Source organism: Elephas maximus, chromosome 7, assembly GCF_024166365.1.
Source record: "Elephas maximus indicus isolate mEleMax1 chromosome 7, mEleMax1 primary haplotype, whole genome shotgun sequence".
Classification (NCBI taxonomy): Eukaryota; Metazoa; Chordata; class Mammalia; order Proboscidea; family Elephantidae; genus Elephas; species Elephas maximus.
Window position 1 is genome coordinate 53947428 of NC_064825.1, and position 16279 is coordinate 53963706.

Sequence of the window (16279 nt, forward strand, 5' to 3'; positions counted from 1 at the left end):
ATGAGTTGTCTTCGGGAATGGTTCCTGTCCGGGGCCAACAGAAAGTTTGGGGACCATGACTGCCGGGATTCCTCTAGTCTCAGTCAGACCATTAAGTCTGGACTTTTTGTGAGAATTTGGGGTCTGCATCCCACTGATCTCCTGCTCCCTCAGGAGTTGTCTGTTGTGCTCCCTGTCAGGGCAGTCATCGATTGTGGCCGGGCACGAACTAGTTCTTCTGGTCTCAGGATGATGTAGGTCTCTGGTTCATGTGGCCCTTTCTGTCTCTTGGGCTCTTAGTTGTTGTGTGACCTTGGTGTTCTTCATTCTCCTTTGCTCCAGGTGGGTTGAGACCAATTGATGCATCTTAGATGGCCGCTTGTTAGCATTTAAGACCCCTAGATGCCACATTTCAAAGTGGGATGCAGAATGTTTTCATAACAAAATTATTTTGCCAACTGACTTAGAAGTCACCTTAAAGAATGGTCCCCAAACCCCCGCCCTTGCTCCGCTGACCTTTGAAGCATTCATTTTATCCTGGAAACTTCTTTGCTTTTGGTCCAGTCCAGTTGAGCTGACTTTCCATGTATTGAGTATTGTCCTTCTCTTCACCTAAAGCAGTTCTTATCTACTAATTAATCAGTAAAAAACCCTCTCCCACCCTCCCTCCCTCCCCCCCTCGTAACCACAAAAGTATGTGTTCTTCTCAGTTTATACTATTTCTCAAGATCTTATAATAGTGGTCTTATACAATATTTGTCCTTTTGCCTCTGACTAATTTTGCTCAGCATAATGCCTTCCAGGTTCCTCCATGTTATGAAATGTTTCACAGATTCGTCACTGTTCTTTATCGATGCGTAGTATTCCATTGTGTGAATATACCACAATTTATTTACCCATTCATCCGTTGATGGACACCTTGGTTGCTTCCAGCTTTTTGCTATTGTAAACAGAGCTGCAATAAACATGGGTGTGCATATATCTGTTTGTGTGAAGGCCCTTATTTCTCTAGGGTATATTCCGAGGAGTGGTATTTCTGGGTTGTATAGTAGTTCTATTTCTAACTGTTTAAGATAACTCCAGATAGATTTCCAAAGTGGTTGTACCATTTTACATTCCCACCAGCAGTGTATGAGAGTTCCAATCTCTCCACAGCCTCTCCAACATTTATTATTTTGTGTTTTTTGGATTAACGCCAGCCTTGTTGGAGTGAGATGGAATCTCATAGCAGTTTTAATTTACATTTCTCTAATGGCTAATGATCGAGAGCATTTTCTCATGTATGTGTTAGGTGCCTGAATATCTTCTTTAGTGAAGTGTGTGTTCATATCCTTTGCCCACTTCTTGATTGGGTTGTTTGTCTTTTTGTGGTTGAGTTTTGACAGACTCATATAGATTTTAGAGATCAGGCACTGGTCGGAGATGTCATAGCTGAAAATTCTTTCCCAGTCTGTAGGTGGTCTTTTTACTCTTTTGGTGAAGTCTTTAGATGAGCATAGGTGTTTGATTTTTAGGAGCTCCCAGTTATCTGGTTTCTCTTCATCATTTTTGGTAATGTTTTGTATTCTGTTTATGCCTTGTATTAGGGCTCCTAAGGTTGTCCCTATTTTTTTTTCCATGATCTTTATCGTTTTAGTCTTTATGTTTAGGTCTTTGATCCACTTGGAGTTAGTTTTTGTGCATGGTGTGAGGTATGGGTCCTGTTTCATTTTTTTGCAAATGGATATCCAGTTATGCCAGCACCATTTGTTAAAAAAACTATCTTTTCCCCAATTAACTGACACTGGGCCTTTGTTAAATATCAGCTGCTCATATGTGGATGGATTTATATCTGGGTTCTCAATTCTGTTCCACTGGTCTATGTGCCTGTTGTTGTACCAGTACCAGGCTGTTTTGACTACTGTGGCTGTATAATAGGTTCTAAAATCAGGTAGAGTGAGGCCTCCCACTTTCTTCTTCTTTTTCAGTAATGCTTTGCTTATCCGAGGCTTCTTTCCCTTCCATATAAGGTTGGTGATTTGTTTCTCTCTCACCTTAAAAAATGACATTGGAATTTGGAGTGGAAGTGCATTGTATGTATAGATGGTTTTTGGTAGAATGGACATTTTTACTATGTTAAGTCTTCCTATCCATGAGCAAGGTATGTTTTTCCACTTAAGTATGTCCTTTTTAATTTCTTGTAGTAGAGCTTTGTGGTTTTCTTTGTATAGGTCTTTTACATCCTTGGTAAGATTTATTCCTAAGTATTTTATCTTCTTGGGGGCTACTGTGAATGGTATTGATTTGGTGATTTCCTCTTCGATGTTCTTTTTGTTGATGTAGAGGAATCCAAGTGATTTTTGTATGTTTATCTTATAACCTGAGACTCTGCCAAACTCTTCTATTAGTTTCAGTAGTTTTCTGGAGGATTCCCAGGGTTTTCTGTGTATAAGATCATGTCATCTGCAAATAGAGATAATTTTACTTCCTCTTTGCCAATCCGCATGCCCTTTATTTCTTTGTCTAGCCTAATAGCTCTGGCTAGGACTTCTAGCACAATGCTGAATAAGAGCGGTGATAAAGGGGATCCTTGTCTGGTTCCTGTCCTCAAGTGAAATGCTTTCAGGTTCTCTCCATTTAGAGTGATGTTGGCTGTTGGCTTTGCATAAAAAAAGATGCCTTTTATTTTGCTGAGGAATTTTCCTTCAATTCCTATTTTGGTGAGAGTTTTTATCATAAAAGGGGGAGGTAGGTTTTTATCTATAGCTCTATAGGGTTGCTATGAGTTGAAATTGAGTAACGACAGTGGGTTTGGTTTTGGTTTTGTTATGTGAAAAAAGGAGGTTGCTTAGACCAAAGAGAATATAGTTACTTAGTAAAGATCTGAGTGACTAATGAAATAACCGTAAGTAGTTAGATCAACTCAGAAAAATTACTCAGTACCTCTTTACTCAAAGAGAAGATTAGCCAGAAAATGGAAGGAAATAGAGATTCTAAGAATTAGGTTTCTTTCATGGGTTAAAAGGGCATAGGGCAGATCTTCCTTCACAGCCTATACATAAAAAACCAAAACAAAACAATAAAACCTTTCAGTTAGCAGCAAGCACTTTAACAACTGTGCTATGAGGGCCCCTTGGGGTACACTTAGTAGGGAGTTTATAAATGATGATCAAATGAATGAATGTCTCTTATCCCTAGGGTGGACAATTCCCTCCTGGAATGGCTATGTTCTTGTGCAACGCCAGCACTTTTGCACACCCTACCTTCCTCCTCACTGGCTTTCCAGGCCTGGAGGCCTTTCACCATCAACTTGATCTGTGTGGTTTCCATCCTGGGCAACAGTATCATCCTCTTCCTGATCCACACAGACCCAGCCTTACACGAACCCATGTACGTCTTCCTGTTCATGTTGGCAGCATCTGATCTGGGTCTCTGTGCCTCTACCTTCCCCACCATGGTGTGGCTCTTCTGGCTAGGTGCTCGTGAACTGCCCTTTGACTTCTGTGTAGCACAAATGTTCTTCATTCATGCCTTCACCTGTGTGGAATCTGGTGTGCTGCTCGCCATGGCCTTTGATCGCATCATTGCTATCCGGAACCCTCTGCACTATGCCACAATCTTTACCCACTCAACCATGGTCAAAGTGGGGCTGCCTTTCTAGTGAGGGCTGTTCTGCTCAATCTTCCAGGGCCCATCCTCCTGCGGCGTCTGCTCTTTCCCCAGATCGGCATACTCTTGCACTGCTACTGCCTGCACTGTGACCTCGTGGGGCTGGCCTGCTCAAACACCCGGGTCAACAGCCTGGTTGGCCTGGTCTCCATCCTCCTCTCACTGGGCTTTAACTCCTCCCTTATCATGCTCTCATATGCACTGATCCTACAGACAGTGCTGGGCATTGCATCACCTGGGGAACGGCTCAAGGCACTCAACACGTGTGTCTCACACCTCTGCCTTGTTCTCATCTTTTATTTGCCCAAACTGGGGCTGTCTGTATTGCACCAAGTAGAGAAACACATCTATCCTGCTCTAGCAGTGCTCTTGGCCAACCTGCACTTCTTGGTCCCGCCTTTCATGAACCCCATTGTCTACTGCATCAAGTCTAAGCAGATCCGCCAGGGCCTCTTAAAGCATTTCCAACAGAAGAGAGTTGATGTCTCCTAAAATAGCAGAAGGACCAAGGGCACCTTGGAATTCATAGGGGAGTGAGAGTAGTGGTGAAGAGTTAATTTCTGAGATTTCTGAATGATCTTACCTTTACTGTTGAGCCCTTTGTGGGGCATTATCAGTCTCTACAGTTTTTAGAGACTGAGACTCCAACACTCCAAAAAATTATAATTTTAGGAGACTGAGAATTTGAAAGGATATCATAATACCACCTTGATAATCCTCTCATTGCTCTGTCTGACTAGAGCCCAACTGTTTTAGTTTCACATATGCTGTGACATCTCCTTACCTAGGGGACTTAACCACACTAACAGGATGTGTGTGTATATCTCTTCTTTCCCTAGTTGATTTTTTGTTTGTTTGTTTTCCCATTTGATTTTTAAGCCTAAAGAAAAGAAGAAGTGATAAAGTATATTTACCTTTGTACTGGCCTCTCCTCCCAAATTATTATTAATCAGCTCATCTACTAAGAAGTAGAAAAGTGGGAGGGAGAGAGGGAAGGAGAGATACATACAAAAACACTGCACATGTTCAATTTATCAAGCACTTATTTGCAGCTAAGTTTTCTTTGTGTGTGTCCCTGCTGTGAACTAAAGTTTGGTCCTGCCAAGGCCAGGAAAGCTGCTCCCTATAACTTTTATATAGCGCTGGTTTCTTAAGGACCAATTGTAAGGGTGGAATAGCCTCTCATCTCTGAGTCAGAGAAGCAGCCAATTGACTAGGATACAAGTTCCATGAGGGTAGGAATTCAGGGGCTGTTTTGTTCAATGATGTGTCCCAACTTCCAAAAACTGTGCCTACAGTATGGTAAGTGTCCAATGTGTATTGCTGAATAATTGAGTAGGGAGGATGAAGGAACAGAAGTTTCTTGTCAGCCGACCCCTCAGAAAGAAACAGGGTTCGGAGATATGAATGTCTGGATATGAGGGTAACAAGCAATTGATTGGCTAGAGCAGAATGAAGTAAACATGGATGTCAGAGACCTTGGGACAAGGTATGATTCTCCCTGTGCCACATGGTCAAGAAGATGTTTTCTAATGGCAGAGCTCAGAGGGAAGATAAGTTTATTGTGGAGCATTTTCTAAAGCTACCTCCCAACTTTCAGGAGGAGACTTACCTAGAAACTGAAGGATGCCTCACCCCATCACTGGCTTTGCCTTTGGTCTGCTAAATCCTAAAGTATTCATAATTTTTTTAAAGCATTGGAATAAGAATATTCCTGGTGGAAAATTACTACTCAAATTTAATAGAACAAGCCATGCAAAAGCTCTTAAAAAGTGCTTTCCCTATACCTATGCACATCCAGACAATTGGGAATTCAACACCTGCGGTCATTTTTGTGTGTCATTTCCATGAACCGGGACAAGAGAGGATAAGGAACTTGTAGGCAAGAAGGCAGGGTGGGCATGCAGTTTTAATTGGAAAGGTTGTTTTCCCTACCAGATTGTATTTACACAAGCACTGAAGCATGGGATTCAAGGAACTCAGAACCCTGTGCCTGTCAGTAAATAGGAGACTATTGCCAACCACATGCATCTGAAGATGGCCAGGTCCTGTCCATAGAGTCCAAGAGGCAGGGCTAATAAGTCCTGTGGACAGAAATATCCTTTTAGAACATCATGTCTAATGGCTGCCAACCAATAGTTTCAGTAAATCCAAAAACTGTTTGATGAGACATTTTGGAAGATGTGGGACTTTCAAAAGATGGTTTTGCTATCCAAGAAGGTCTCTCATCAGGGTCAGAAAGCTTGGGCTGAACAAGCACCATGTCATCCAGTCCCTTCTGTCTACTCTACCCACCACCCCAATAACAAGAAGATTCTGATCAAGGAACCACTATATCTCTGAGGCTCTCATCAGCCTTGATCAGAAACACTAGGATGAGGTTATAGTATTTGGAACCACAAGCAGCCTTGGGAAGTAAAAAATAAACAAGCAAACAAAAACCAAACAAACATTGTATATAGAGTCCTAGAGCTGGAAAAATTCCTATTCTGAGAATTAACAGGATAAAGCCTGGATATTAGATAGATATTTGAAGACTTCAGGGATCCTTTTGCTTCATCATTCTTGCCTTTTGTCCGCAGTTCTGAACTTGAAGCCTTCTCCCTCCATGATACCATCAGCATAGCATTGCCATTCTTACTGTTGGCCATTCCTTGGCTGCACTGAAGTCACGTGCTAGAAGGGATCAAGGAATGTATGTCTCTACAACTTTACCATCAGTTAGCAGACATCTCAGCATGTCCCATTATGCCTTCCTATGCTTCACAGGCCAGATAGCTACCGAAGTAGCTTAGCCTGCCACAAGTGAGGGTCCTGAGATGGCCTCTAAAAAGCTTTGCTACTAGTTTACCCAGTTAAGGATTATCAAGGAGTGATATACAATGGCTTTTAGAACTTGACATCAGTAGTCAAAAAAAAAAAAAAAAAAAAAAAAAGTCTGTGTACATCAATCCAAAACCTCTACTCTTAATCATTATACTAATCAGCCAGTCCCCTACCCATGCAAAACACCTGAGTTAAAATCTCAGCTCCGACTCATACCAGCTGTGTAACCTTAAGTTATTTAGTTACTTCACCTTTCTGAACCTCCCTTTCCTCATCATTCTAAAGAGAGGATAATACCTACCTCATAAAGATGTCATGAGGATTCAATTAGACAATGTACATAAAGTACTTAATCCAGCAGCAGAGTACCAGTTTTATGTTTGTGTGGTTATTTTATTAATGCCTGTTCGCCTTATGTATTTCAGGCTCAATGATGGTGGGAACCACATCTGTGTTTCTTGACTTGTCTAACCCTACCATTTAGCACAAGGCCCAGAATATTATAGGCCTTTTATGCATTAAATGAATGAGTGAATAAATGAAAGACCAAAATCTTGGCAAATGGGAAATGCTATTGAACTCAATAGAGTCCCATTTGTTATCATTAATATTGTTATCACTGTCATACAATTTGTATCAGGTAATGTCAAGTGCTGTTTGGTTTGTTGCGAATGCAGAATTTTTATTCAAGGTCACCTTGCTCCATAAAAACTTTGGCTTTATTAATTTATAACTTAGCCTCTCAAGGACACTAGTTCCCAAAGGGGTGATTTAAGTCTGGTCCAAAGAGATCTACGATATATAATGCAGCTACCACGACTTGTCCTGGGTTAACTGGAGAAAAAAAAAAAAAAAGTAACTGGAGAGCATACTCTAAATCTATGATGTTCTAGAACTCGGAGGGGTTCTTGGTGACTGCGAATTGGTGACTGACTTACCTCATACATTTTTAGATGAGTAAAAAATTTGTGCACACCTTATGCTAAGCCTGGCTACTAGAAATCAAGGGATTGGTGGGGGGTGGTTGCAGACAAAAGAAGAAGGCTTATGGAAACCAGGATATATATCACAAGTCCTTCAAAGCCAAGTCTCTCCAAGCTGATTAATCTACATCGTGCATGGACTGGTCATGGGGCAAGTGGTTTCCTAATTGTCCTCTATAAGGCAGAGAGCTGTTTTTGTCCTTCACAGAGAAGGAAAAGAAAGCCTACCGAATATGATCTAATGAACAATTGCTGTGAATTCACTCAGAGTGATGTGAAGTTATGATTAATGCAAATTTATTTTTGCTGTAATGCTCTGTGAATATAAGCTCATGTCATCCAACTAACTTAACTAACTTACAGCATGATGCAAAAGGCAGAAGTCCATGGTAGTTTTGAGCGAGACTCTAATTTTCTGCAGGCAGAGAACAGGTTACTTAAAATCAGGCCCGGGATAAAATTGTAAGGGTGGAAGAAATATAAAGAAAGTCCAACTCTTTGCTTTATATAAGCAGTTAACTCAAATATAAAGCCACAAATAGTTTAAATATAAAAAGATGAAAAAATACACTATGCGAAGTTTAAGCAGAATAAAACTAGTGTAGCTATAACAACACCAAAGTTAACTTAAAAATTAGAGTATTACCAGGGATAAAAAGAATTATTTAATAATACTAAACACGTCAAATTGTATCTATCTATCTATCTATCTATATGTATACATTAATTCTAAGTGTGTATGCACCTAATAATAGAGCTTGCAGATATACAAAGAAAAAATTGACAGAACTAGAAGTAAAAATAGGCAAATTAACAAGTACAGTTGGAGATTTCAACACCTCTCTCTCTGGCAGTAATTTATAGAAGTAGATAAAATATCTGTAAAAATATGCAAGAGTTGAAGAATATTACCAATTAATTTGACCTGCTTGATATTCATGGAATAGTACATCCGAAATTGCAGAAACACATTCATTTAAAGTGTATTTGGAATATTTATCTTCAGGGTTATGAAACTAGTTTCAATACATTTTAAAGGATTAAAATAACACAGCGTATGTTTTCCAACAACAATGGATTCAAAATCAATAGTAAGAAGATACATAGAAAATCTCCAAACAATTGAAAATTAATACATTTCTAAATAACTCATGAGTCACAAAGAAATCATAAAGTCAACTAGAAAGCAGTTCAAAATATTTTAGCACAATATATCAAAATTTGTGGGATACAGACAAAGCAGTGAGTAGAAGGAAATTTGTGTATGTAAGTTCTTCTTTAATAACTTGTTTTTGTTGCTAAGAATATACACTAATTCAACAATTTCTACGTGTACAATTAAGTGATACTGATTACATTTTTTGAGTTATGCAACCCTTCTTTTCCAAGTTGTTCCTCCCCCATTAACATAAACTCACTCCTCCTAAGGTTTCTGTCTAATCTCTTAAGTTGCTGTTATCAATTTAACCTCATACAGACTGTTCTTAAAAGAGCATAATACTCAAGGCAGACATTTTTTACTAGTTAAGCTAAATGATTGGTTGGTTTTAAAATGAATTCAGGGGATATTTTTGGTTTATAATATAAAGGTAATCTCAGGGCAATAGTTTTAGGGGCTCATCTATCATCCATGGCTCTAGAAAGTCTGGATCCCATGAGAATTTGAAATTCTGTTCTACATTTTTCCCCTTTTGATCTGGATTCTTCTATAGACTCTTTGATCAAAATGTTCAGTAATGGTAGCCACATATGTATAAATTCTTATATTAGGAAAAAAAAATTTTAAATAAATGATTTGAGTTTATACCTCAAGAAGCTAGAAACAGAAGGACACACTATAAAGTAAATAGAAGAAAGGAAATTGAAAGATATGAACAAAATCAATGAAAGAAAGAACAAATAAAAAACAAACTAGAGAAAACTCAACAAAGCCAAAATTTGGAACTTTTAAAAATTAATTAAATTAAACCCCTCCACCCAGCATGACGGAACAGGACAAAGAGAGAGAAGACATGCAAATATCAATATCAGAAATAAAAGAGATGATATCACTACTGATCCTACAAACTTGAAAGGATAATAAGTAGGACATTTTGAACAACTTTATGCCTGTAATTTTGATAATTTAGAGGAAATGGTAAGATTGTTAGAAAACACAAAATCGGAATAGAACTATATCCATTAAAAACTGACTTTGAAATAAAAAACACAAAGTAAATTTCAAGCTCAGATGTGTTTCCTGGGCAATTCTATCAAATTCTTAAGGAATAAATGAAACAAATTTTACATGAGCACTTTCAGAAAATGCAGTAGAAGGGAATACTTTCCTATATACTTTATGAGGCAAGCAAAATACTAATACAAAATTGATAAGGAAATTGCAAGAAAAAAATCACAAAACCAATACCTTTCATGAAGATATGCATATATGCTTATCAAAATATTAACAAAGTGAATCCAACAATATATAAATATGGTAATATATAATGACTAAGTGGTATCATGTTAATGAGGAACCTGTATGTAGACCAAGAGGCAATCATTCGAACATAACAAAGGGGTGCTGTGTAGTTTAAAGTCAGGAAAGGTGTGCATCAGGTTTGCACATATTTCACCATATTTATTCAATCTGTATGCTGAGCAAATAATCTGAGAAGCTGGTCTGTATGAAGAAGAATGGGGCATCAGGATCGGAGGAAGATGCATTAACAACCTGTGATATGCAGATGACACAACTTTGCTTGCTAAAATGAAGAGGGCTTGAAACATTTACTGAGGAAGATCAAAGACTGTATCCTTCTGTATAGTTTACACCTCAACATAAAGAAAACAAAAATCCTCACAAGTGGACCAATAAGCAACATCATGATAAGAGGAGAAAAGATTGAAGACGTCAAGGATTTCATCTGTCAACACTCATGGAAGCAGCTGTCAAGAAATCAAAAGCGCATTGCATTGGGAAAATCTGCTGCCAAAGTCCTCTTTAAAGTGTTAAAAAACAAAGATGTCACTTTAAGGACTAAGGTGCACCTGACCCAAGCCATGGTATTTTCAATCATCTCATATGCGTGTGAAAGCTGGACAATGAATAAGGAAGACCAAAGAAGAACAGATGCCTTTAATTATGGTGTTGGTGAAGAATATCGAATATATCATGAGCTGCCAGAACAATGAACAAATTTGTATTGGAAGAAATACAGCCAGAATGCTCCTTAGAAGCGAGGAAGGGGAGACTTTGTGTCATGTACTTTGGACATGTTATCACGAAGGGCCAGTCCCCGGAGAAGGACATTATGCTTGGTAAAGTAGAGGGTCAGTGAAAAAGAGGAAGACCCTCAAGGAGATGGACGATTTACACAGTGGCTGCAACAATGGGCTCAGGCATAATGATCGTGAGGATGGTATAGAACTGGGCAGTGTTTCATTCTGTTGTACATAGGCTCACTATGAATCAGAACCGACTCAACGACACCTAAAAGCAACAACAACAAGAAGTGGTATTTATACCAGGAATGCAAGGGAGTTTAACTTTTAAAAGTTACCAAAAAACCAAAAACCAAACCAAGTGCCGTTGAGTCGATTCCGACTCATAGCGACCCTATAGGACAGAGTAGAGCTGCCCCATAGAGTTTCCAAGGAGAGCCTGGAGGATTCGAACTGCTGACCCTTTGGTTAGCAGCCATAGCACTTAACCACTATGCCACCAGGGTTTCCATTTAAAAGTTAGGTCGATATAATTCATAGAATTAATGAATAAAGGAGAAAAATCATATGATTACCTAAGTATAGTTAGAAAAATTACTTGACTAAATTCAACAGCATTTTGGATAAAAACTTTCCATAACTAGAAATAGAAGGGTACATTGTCAACCTGAAAAGGGACATCTATGAAAAACATACAGTTAAATAATACTTGATGATCAAAGACTGAATGCTTTCCTTGTAAGATGAGGTACAAATGCAAGGATGTCTGTCTTACTACTTTTCTTCAACATTGTGTTGGAGGTCTCAGGCAGTGGAATAAGACAAGAAAAAGAAACCAAAAATCATACAGTCAAAATCTATTTTTATTTTTTTTTTAGGAATTAGCACATTGAATCTAAAATTTATATGGGAATGTAAAGAGCCTAGGATAGCCCTAACCATTGCGGAAAGAAGTAAGTGTTGGCAGACTTACAATACTTCATTTTGAGACTTTCTATAAAACTATAATTATCAAGACAATGTACTATTGACATAGGGTAGACAAATAGATTAATGAAATGAAACAGAATTCAGGAGTACATCCACACATAAAGAGTTGATGATTTTTGACAACGTTGTCAAAGCAATTTAATTCAGAAAAGAATGGCTTTTAAACAAAACAATACTTGAACAACTGCACACCTATATGAGAAGGGACCTTGATCTGTACTAAATTGTGATCCATACAAAATTATCATTTGTGTTGGGTCATAGGCTTGAAATTACAAGCTTTATTTATAAAATAAAGTACTAATTATAAACAAAATTGATAATTTGGACTTAAAGCTAAAAATTTCTTTTTATCAAGCAATACTAGTAAGAAAATCAAAATGCAAGCTAAAAATCAGATAGAATATTTTCACTACATATATCTAGCAAATAAGTTGTATTCAGAATATATAAACATCTACTACAAGTCATTAAAAAACAGAAAACAATGAAAATGAGCAGAAGAACAAATGTTTCATAGAAGAGGCTATATGCACAGTCAGTAAACATATGAGAAGTTGCTCAATGTCATTAACCATCAGAAAAATGCAAATTAAAAGCACAATGAATAACTTTATGCTTACTAGAATGATTAAAATGAACAAATAAAGCCAACATCAAGGGTTGGCCAAGATATTGAACAACCTGGGAGTAGTCATCCATCACTGGTGAGAGTACAGAATGGTACTTTGGAAAACCATCTGGCAGAGTCAGTTAAAGTCAAGCATACATCTATCCTGTGATCCAGTAATTCTACTTCTAGGTTAAAAAAATATTCATAACAGCTTTATTCTGAGTAGGCAAAAGTGGGAAACAGCCAAGATGTCCAAAAGGTAAGTGGTTTAACAAACTTTGGTATATTCATACAATCTAATGGAATACTACTCAGAGAGAGATAAAAAGGAAATGCATTTTTTTTTTTTTTGGAAATTTTACTGATATGCACAATGTGAATGAATCTCAGAAACATTATGTTGGGCCACAGAAGCTGGACACAGGAGAATACATTCCGTATCATTTCATTATATGAACTTCTAGAACAGCAAATTGAATCCAAGGTGATCGAAATCAAACAGCGGGGGAGCAGAAGTATTGCATGGAAAGGGGCACAGGGAAGTTTCTGAGGCTGTGAAGATATTCTGCATCTTGACTGAGGTGGTGGTTATACTGCTGTATACATGTGCCAGAGGTGATCAGTCTGTACACTTAATGTTGTTGTTGTGTGCTGTTACATCAATGACAACTTATAGAGACCCTATAGGACGAGTATAACTGTCCCATAGGGTTTCCTAGGACGTAATCTTTATAGGAGCAGATGGCTAGGACTTTCCTAGCTCCTGGTGGGTTTGAACCTTTTGGTCAGCACTGCTCTACCAGGGCCCCTCGTACACTTAATAGGTACTTAACATACGTGCATTTTATTTCATATACCTCACTAAAAAAAGTGGTTTAGGAAAAAATTAAAGCCATAGCAAATATAGTCTCAAATAGGATGTAGCCAGTTTTCCTGACTTCTTCTATAGTTTGGGTTAACTATCTTGGGGAGTAGACTTTACTGTGGCCTTGGTTTGTCTGGCAACCTGAGAAAATTGAGTCTATTAATCTTATGTGCACTGAGCCCTGGAGTGAAGGAAGAATCACTTAGACGACTTCAGGTTAGGTAATCTCGGAGAAGGTGGCTTTTCATACCCTTACAAAGGGGGGACAGGGCAAGGTGGGCCCTGGGACCTCATTTCTCCTGAACAAGTTAGGTGTCTTTATATCCACAGTTTCTGTGCTTGCCCCAATCATAGTAATTTAATTCTGCTTGGCCACTGTGTCCTTATATGTTTGTTTTCTCTAACAGTGAGTGGTCAACTTGAGAGGAGGACTTTTGGCCTCATCAAATCCATACACCTAGATTTTAGCAAAATATCTGACCCACAGTACATGCTCAGTGAATACATCAAAATTCATCTTCCAGAGAACCTTCCCAGAGTGACACTACACTTTGTTTCTTATTCCTTTGCACAGTTTGCCATGATTCTTCTTCATTTCTTGTTGTCTCTATGGCCCATAACTTAGTGTTCTGTCTCTGTCTGTCTTATTTTGTGTGTGAATCCTAGTCAGACTCTGTGCTCACTGAGGAAGGTATCCATGTATCCCTATAAGAGTGGGAATACCTGCCTATGGATGAGAGGTTATTTTGTCAGACCAGTAGCTATATTTTTCTCATTTTACTAAAGTCTCCTGGAAGGTGGGAGACTCATCAGAACAGCAGGGTAGGATTCTCTGGGGGGCTACCATCAGGCTGGTGGCCATACTATCCCTTAGACAGAGGTTCCTTGAGTGTTACACCCATATCTACCTCACAAGTAGGAATCACTTGGTGGGTTTTTCCCCCATCTGACTTGTGCTATGTCTCCACTGAAGGTGGGTTTCTGTCTTCTAGTCATGCTGGGAACCACAGGTCTCTCAAACATTGTCCAAGGCTGAGGAAAGGAGAGAGTAGAGCCCCAGGGCTGGGTTGAAGACTTTATGACTGAGCAGGGGCCCATTTCAGCAGTCGGATGGTTCCCTCCCGGATCTGCTTGGTCTTCATGCCATAGATGATGGGGTTAAGCATGGGTGGCACGACGAGGTAGAGGTCAGCCAGGAGGATGTGGATATGCCGGGGCACATGCTGGCCAAAACATTGTGTGTAGAATGAGAATAGTCCTGGTGTGTAGAAGAGTAGGATGACACCCAGGTGGGAACCACAAGTGCCAAAGGTCTTGGCCCTTGCCTCCTTGGAGGAGAGGCCTAACACAGCCCGCAGGATGAGTGTGTAGGAGACAGCGATGCAGATGGAGTCAGTGCCCACCACTAGTGTGGCAGCTGTGATGCCATAGATATTGTTTGGCTTTGTGTCCCACAAGCCAGCTTTACCACTGCCATATGCTCACAGTAGGAGTGGGCTACCACTCGGCTACAGTAGCTCAACCGTGCCAGTAAGCAGGTGAGTGGGGTCATGAGCCCCAGGCCATGAAATACAGCGGTGGCCCCCAGCTTGCTCACAGTCTCTGGGGGCAATAATGACCCATAGTGCAAAGGCCAGCAGATGGCCAAGTAGCGGTCAAAGGACATTGCTAGCAGGATGCCAGATTCTACAGCGGAGAAGCCATGGATAAAGAACATCTGGGCAGCACAAGCCCCAAAGACGATTTCGGCAGCATTTGCCCAAAAGAGTGCTAGGAGCTTGGGCGTGGTGGAGGTGCAGAGCACCAGGTCAATGGTGGACAGCATGCGTAGGAACAGGTACATGGGCTGGTGCAGGGCAGGCTCTGAGCCTACCACCAGCAGCACTGCCGTGTTGCCAAGTACTGCCAGAGCATACATGGCACAGAAGGGAAATGCAATCCAAAAGTGGGATGACTCCAGGCCAGGAATTCCCATTAGCAGGAAGGAGGCTGAGTTCCGATGGCTGTGGTTTGTGCCTTTCATGGCTAAGCCAAAGCAAGTGAACAGAGAAGACCTTACTGCCTTGCTCTGAGCCCTGGGAGGCCCTGAGAGATGAAATAACTGGGATTTATCCTCATGATTTGACTGAAACTAAAATGGCAGAAGGAAATGTTTGAGTTAGATCTCATGAAAAACATTCAGAATGAGAAGATTGTAGGACATTGGTAAATGATGCAAGGCAGGATGTGGGGTTACCATCACACAGGTTCAAAGGAGCCCTTGCCAATTCTATTTCAGTGATCTCTAGATTGGCAGGCAGCGTGTATGTGTGATGGCCGCAGAAGCTTCTCCATGGAGAAGGTGAGGGGCTAGAGACCTTTGCAGCTTTTTTCTCTCTGCCTGTAAACTCTAGTATTATTTTCTCCAGGTTCATATACCTTTGTGACAATATAAGGACAAGGTAATGATCAAAGTCAGGCATGCTGGGTGTCAGGCTCCAATGTGGACAGATCAAAACTGAGGGGAAGAAAGGGAAATCTTGGATGAATTTTTCATGCCATTGCCAGAACCTGGGTTCTGACTAGGAAGAGCCAAGTACACGTTGAGGGGCTGAGTCTCTTGCAGTCTGCCACAATCATAAGGCTTATATTTAGTACTAGGATTCTGTGTTTGCCGCAGGTGCCCTATATTGATAGGTAGAAGCAGGTAGAATCGTGCATACCTGGTCAAGTAGTGAGGGGTCAGGCTGATCTGGTCATGTTATCTGATAAAAATCATTGAGAGATGATTGTGTACAAAGGTCTGTCAAAAAGGGGATGAGAGGGAATTTTAGTCACTGGGAACACAGAATTATTTCCTGTAAGCAAATACAGAGACCAAGAGTGGTCAAATGACAGTACTGACCATATCTCTACCCCATCTCTTCTGTCCATTACCCACACAATCTATCTCCCCGGATCTTCCCCTCACGCATGTGCTCCTTCTCATTTGTCTGCTGTCCAGTAAAAAAAAGTTGCTGCCATCAAGTCGATTCTGAATTATAGTGACACTACAGGATACAGTAGAACTGTCCCATAGGGTTTCCAAGGAGCACCTGGTGGATTTGAACTGCTAACCTTTTGGTTAGCAGCCAAGCTCTTTACCACTGTGCCACCAGTCCAGTAGGCAGTCAGTAATTGAGGATTTGAGAG

The 16279-nt window shown here is 40.0% G+C and overlaps 1 protein-coding gene and 1 pseudogene across 1 annotated transcript in view; one reads left to right on the forward strand and one right to left on the reverse strand.

Annotated features, from left to right (window-relative positions):
* Window positions 1-4119, forward strand: part of LOC126079916 (olfactory receptor 51H1-like) — a 21090-nt gene extending 16971 nt beyond the window's left edge. The window contains 3 exon segments of the mRNA XM_049891271.1: window positions 3157-3263; window positions 3265-3599; window positions 3602-4119. Coding sequence (XP_049747228.1) covers window positions 3157-3263; window positions 3265-3599; window positions 3602-4119 — 960 coding nt within the window.
* A 10065-nt stretch (window positions 4120-14184) lies between these two features.
* On the reverse strand, window positions 14185-15131 carry LOC126079124 (olfactory receptor 52P1-like; annotated as a pseudogene).
* Between the last annotated feature and the right edge of the window lie 1148 nt (window positions 15132-16279).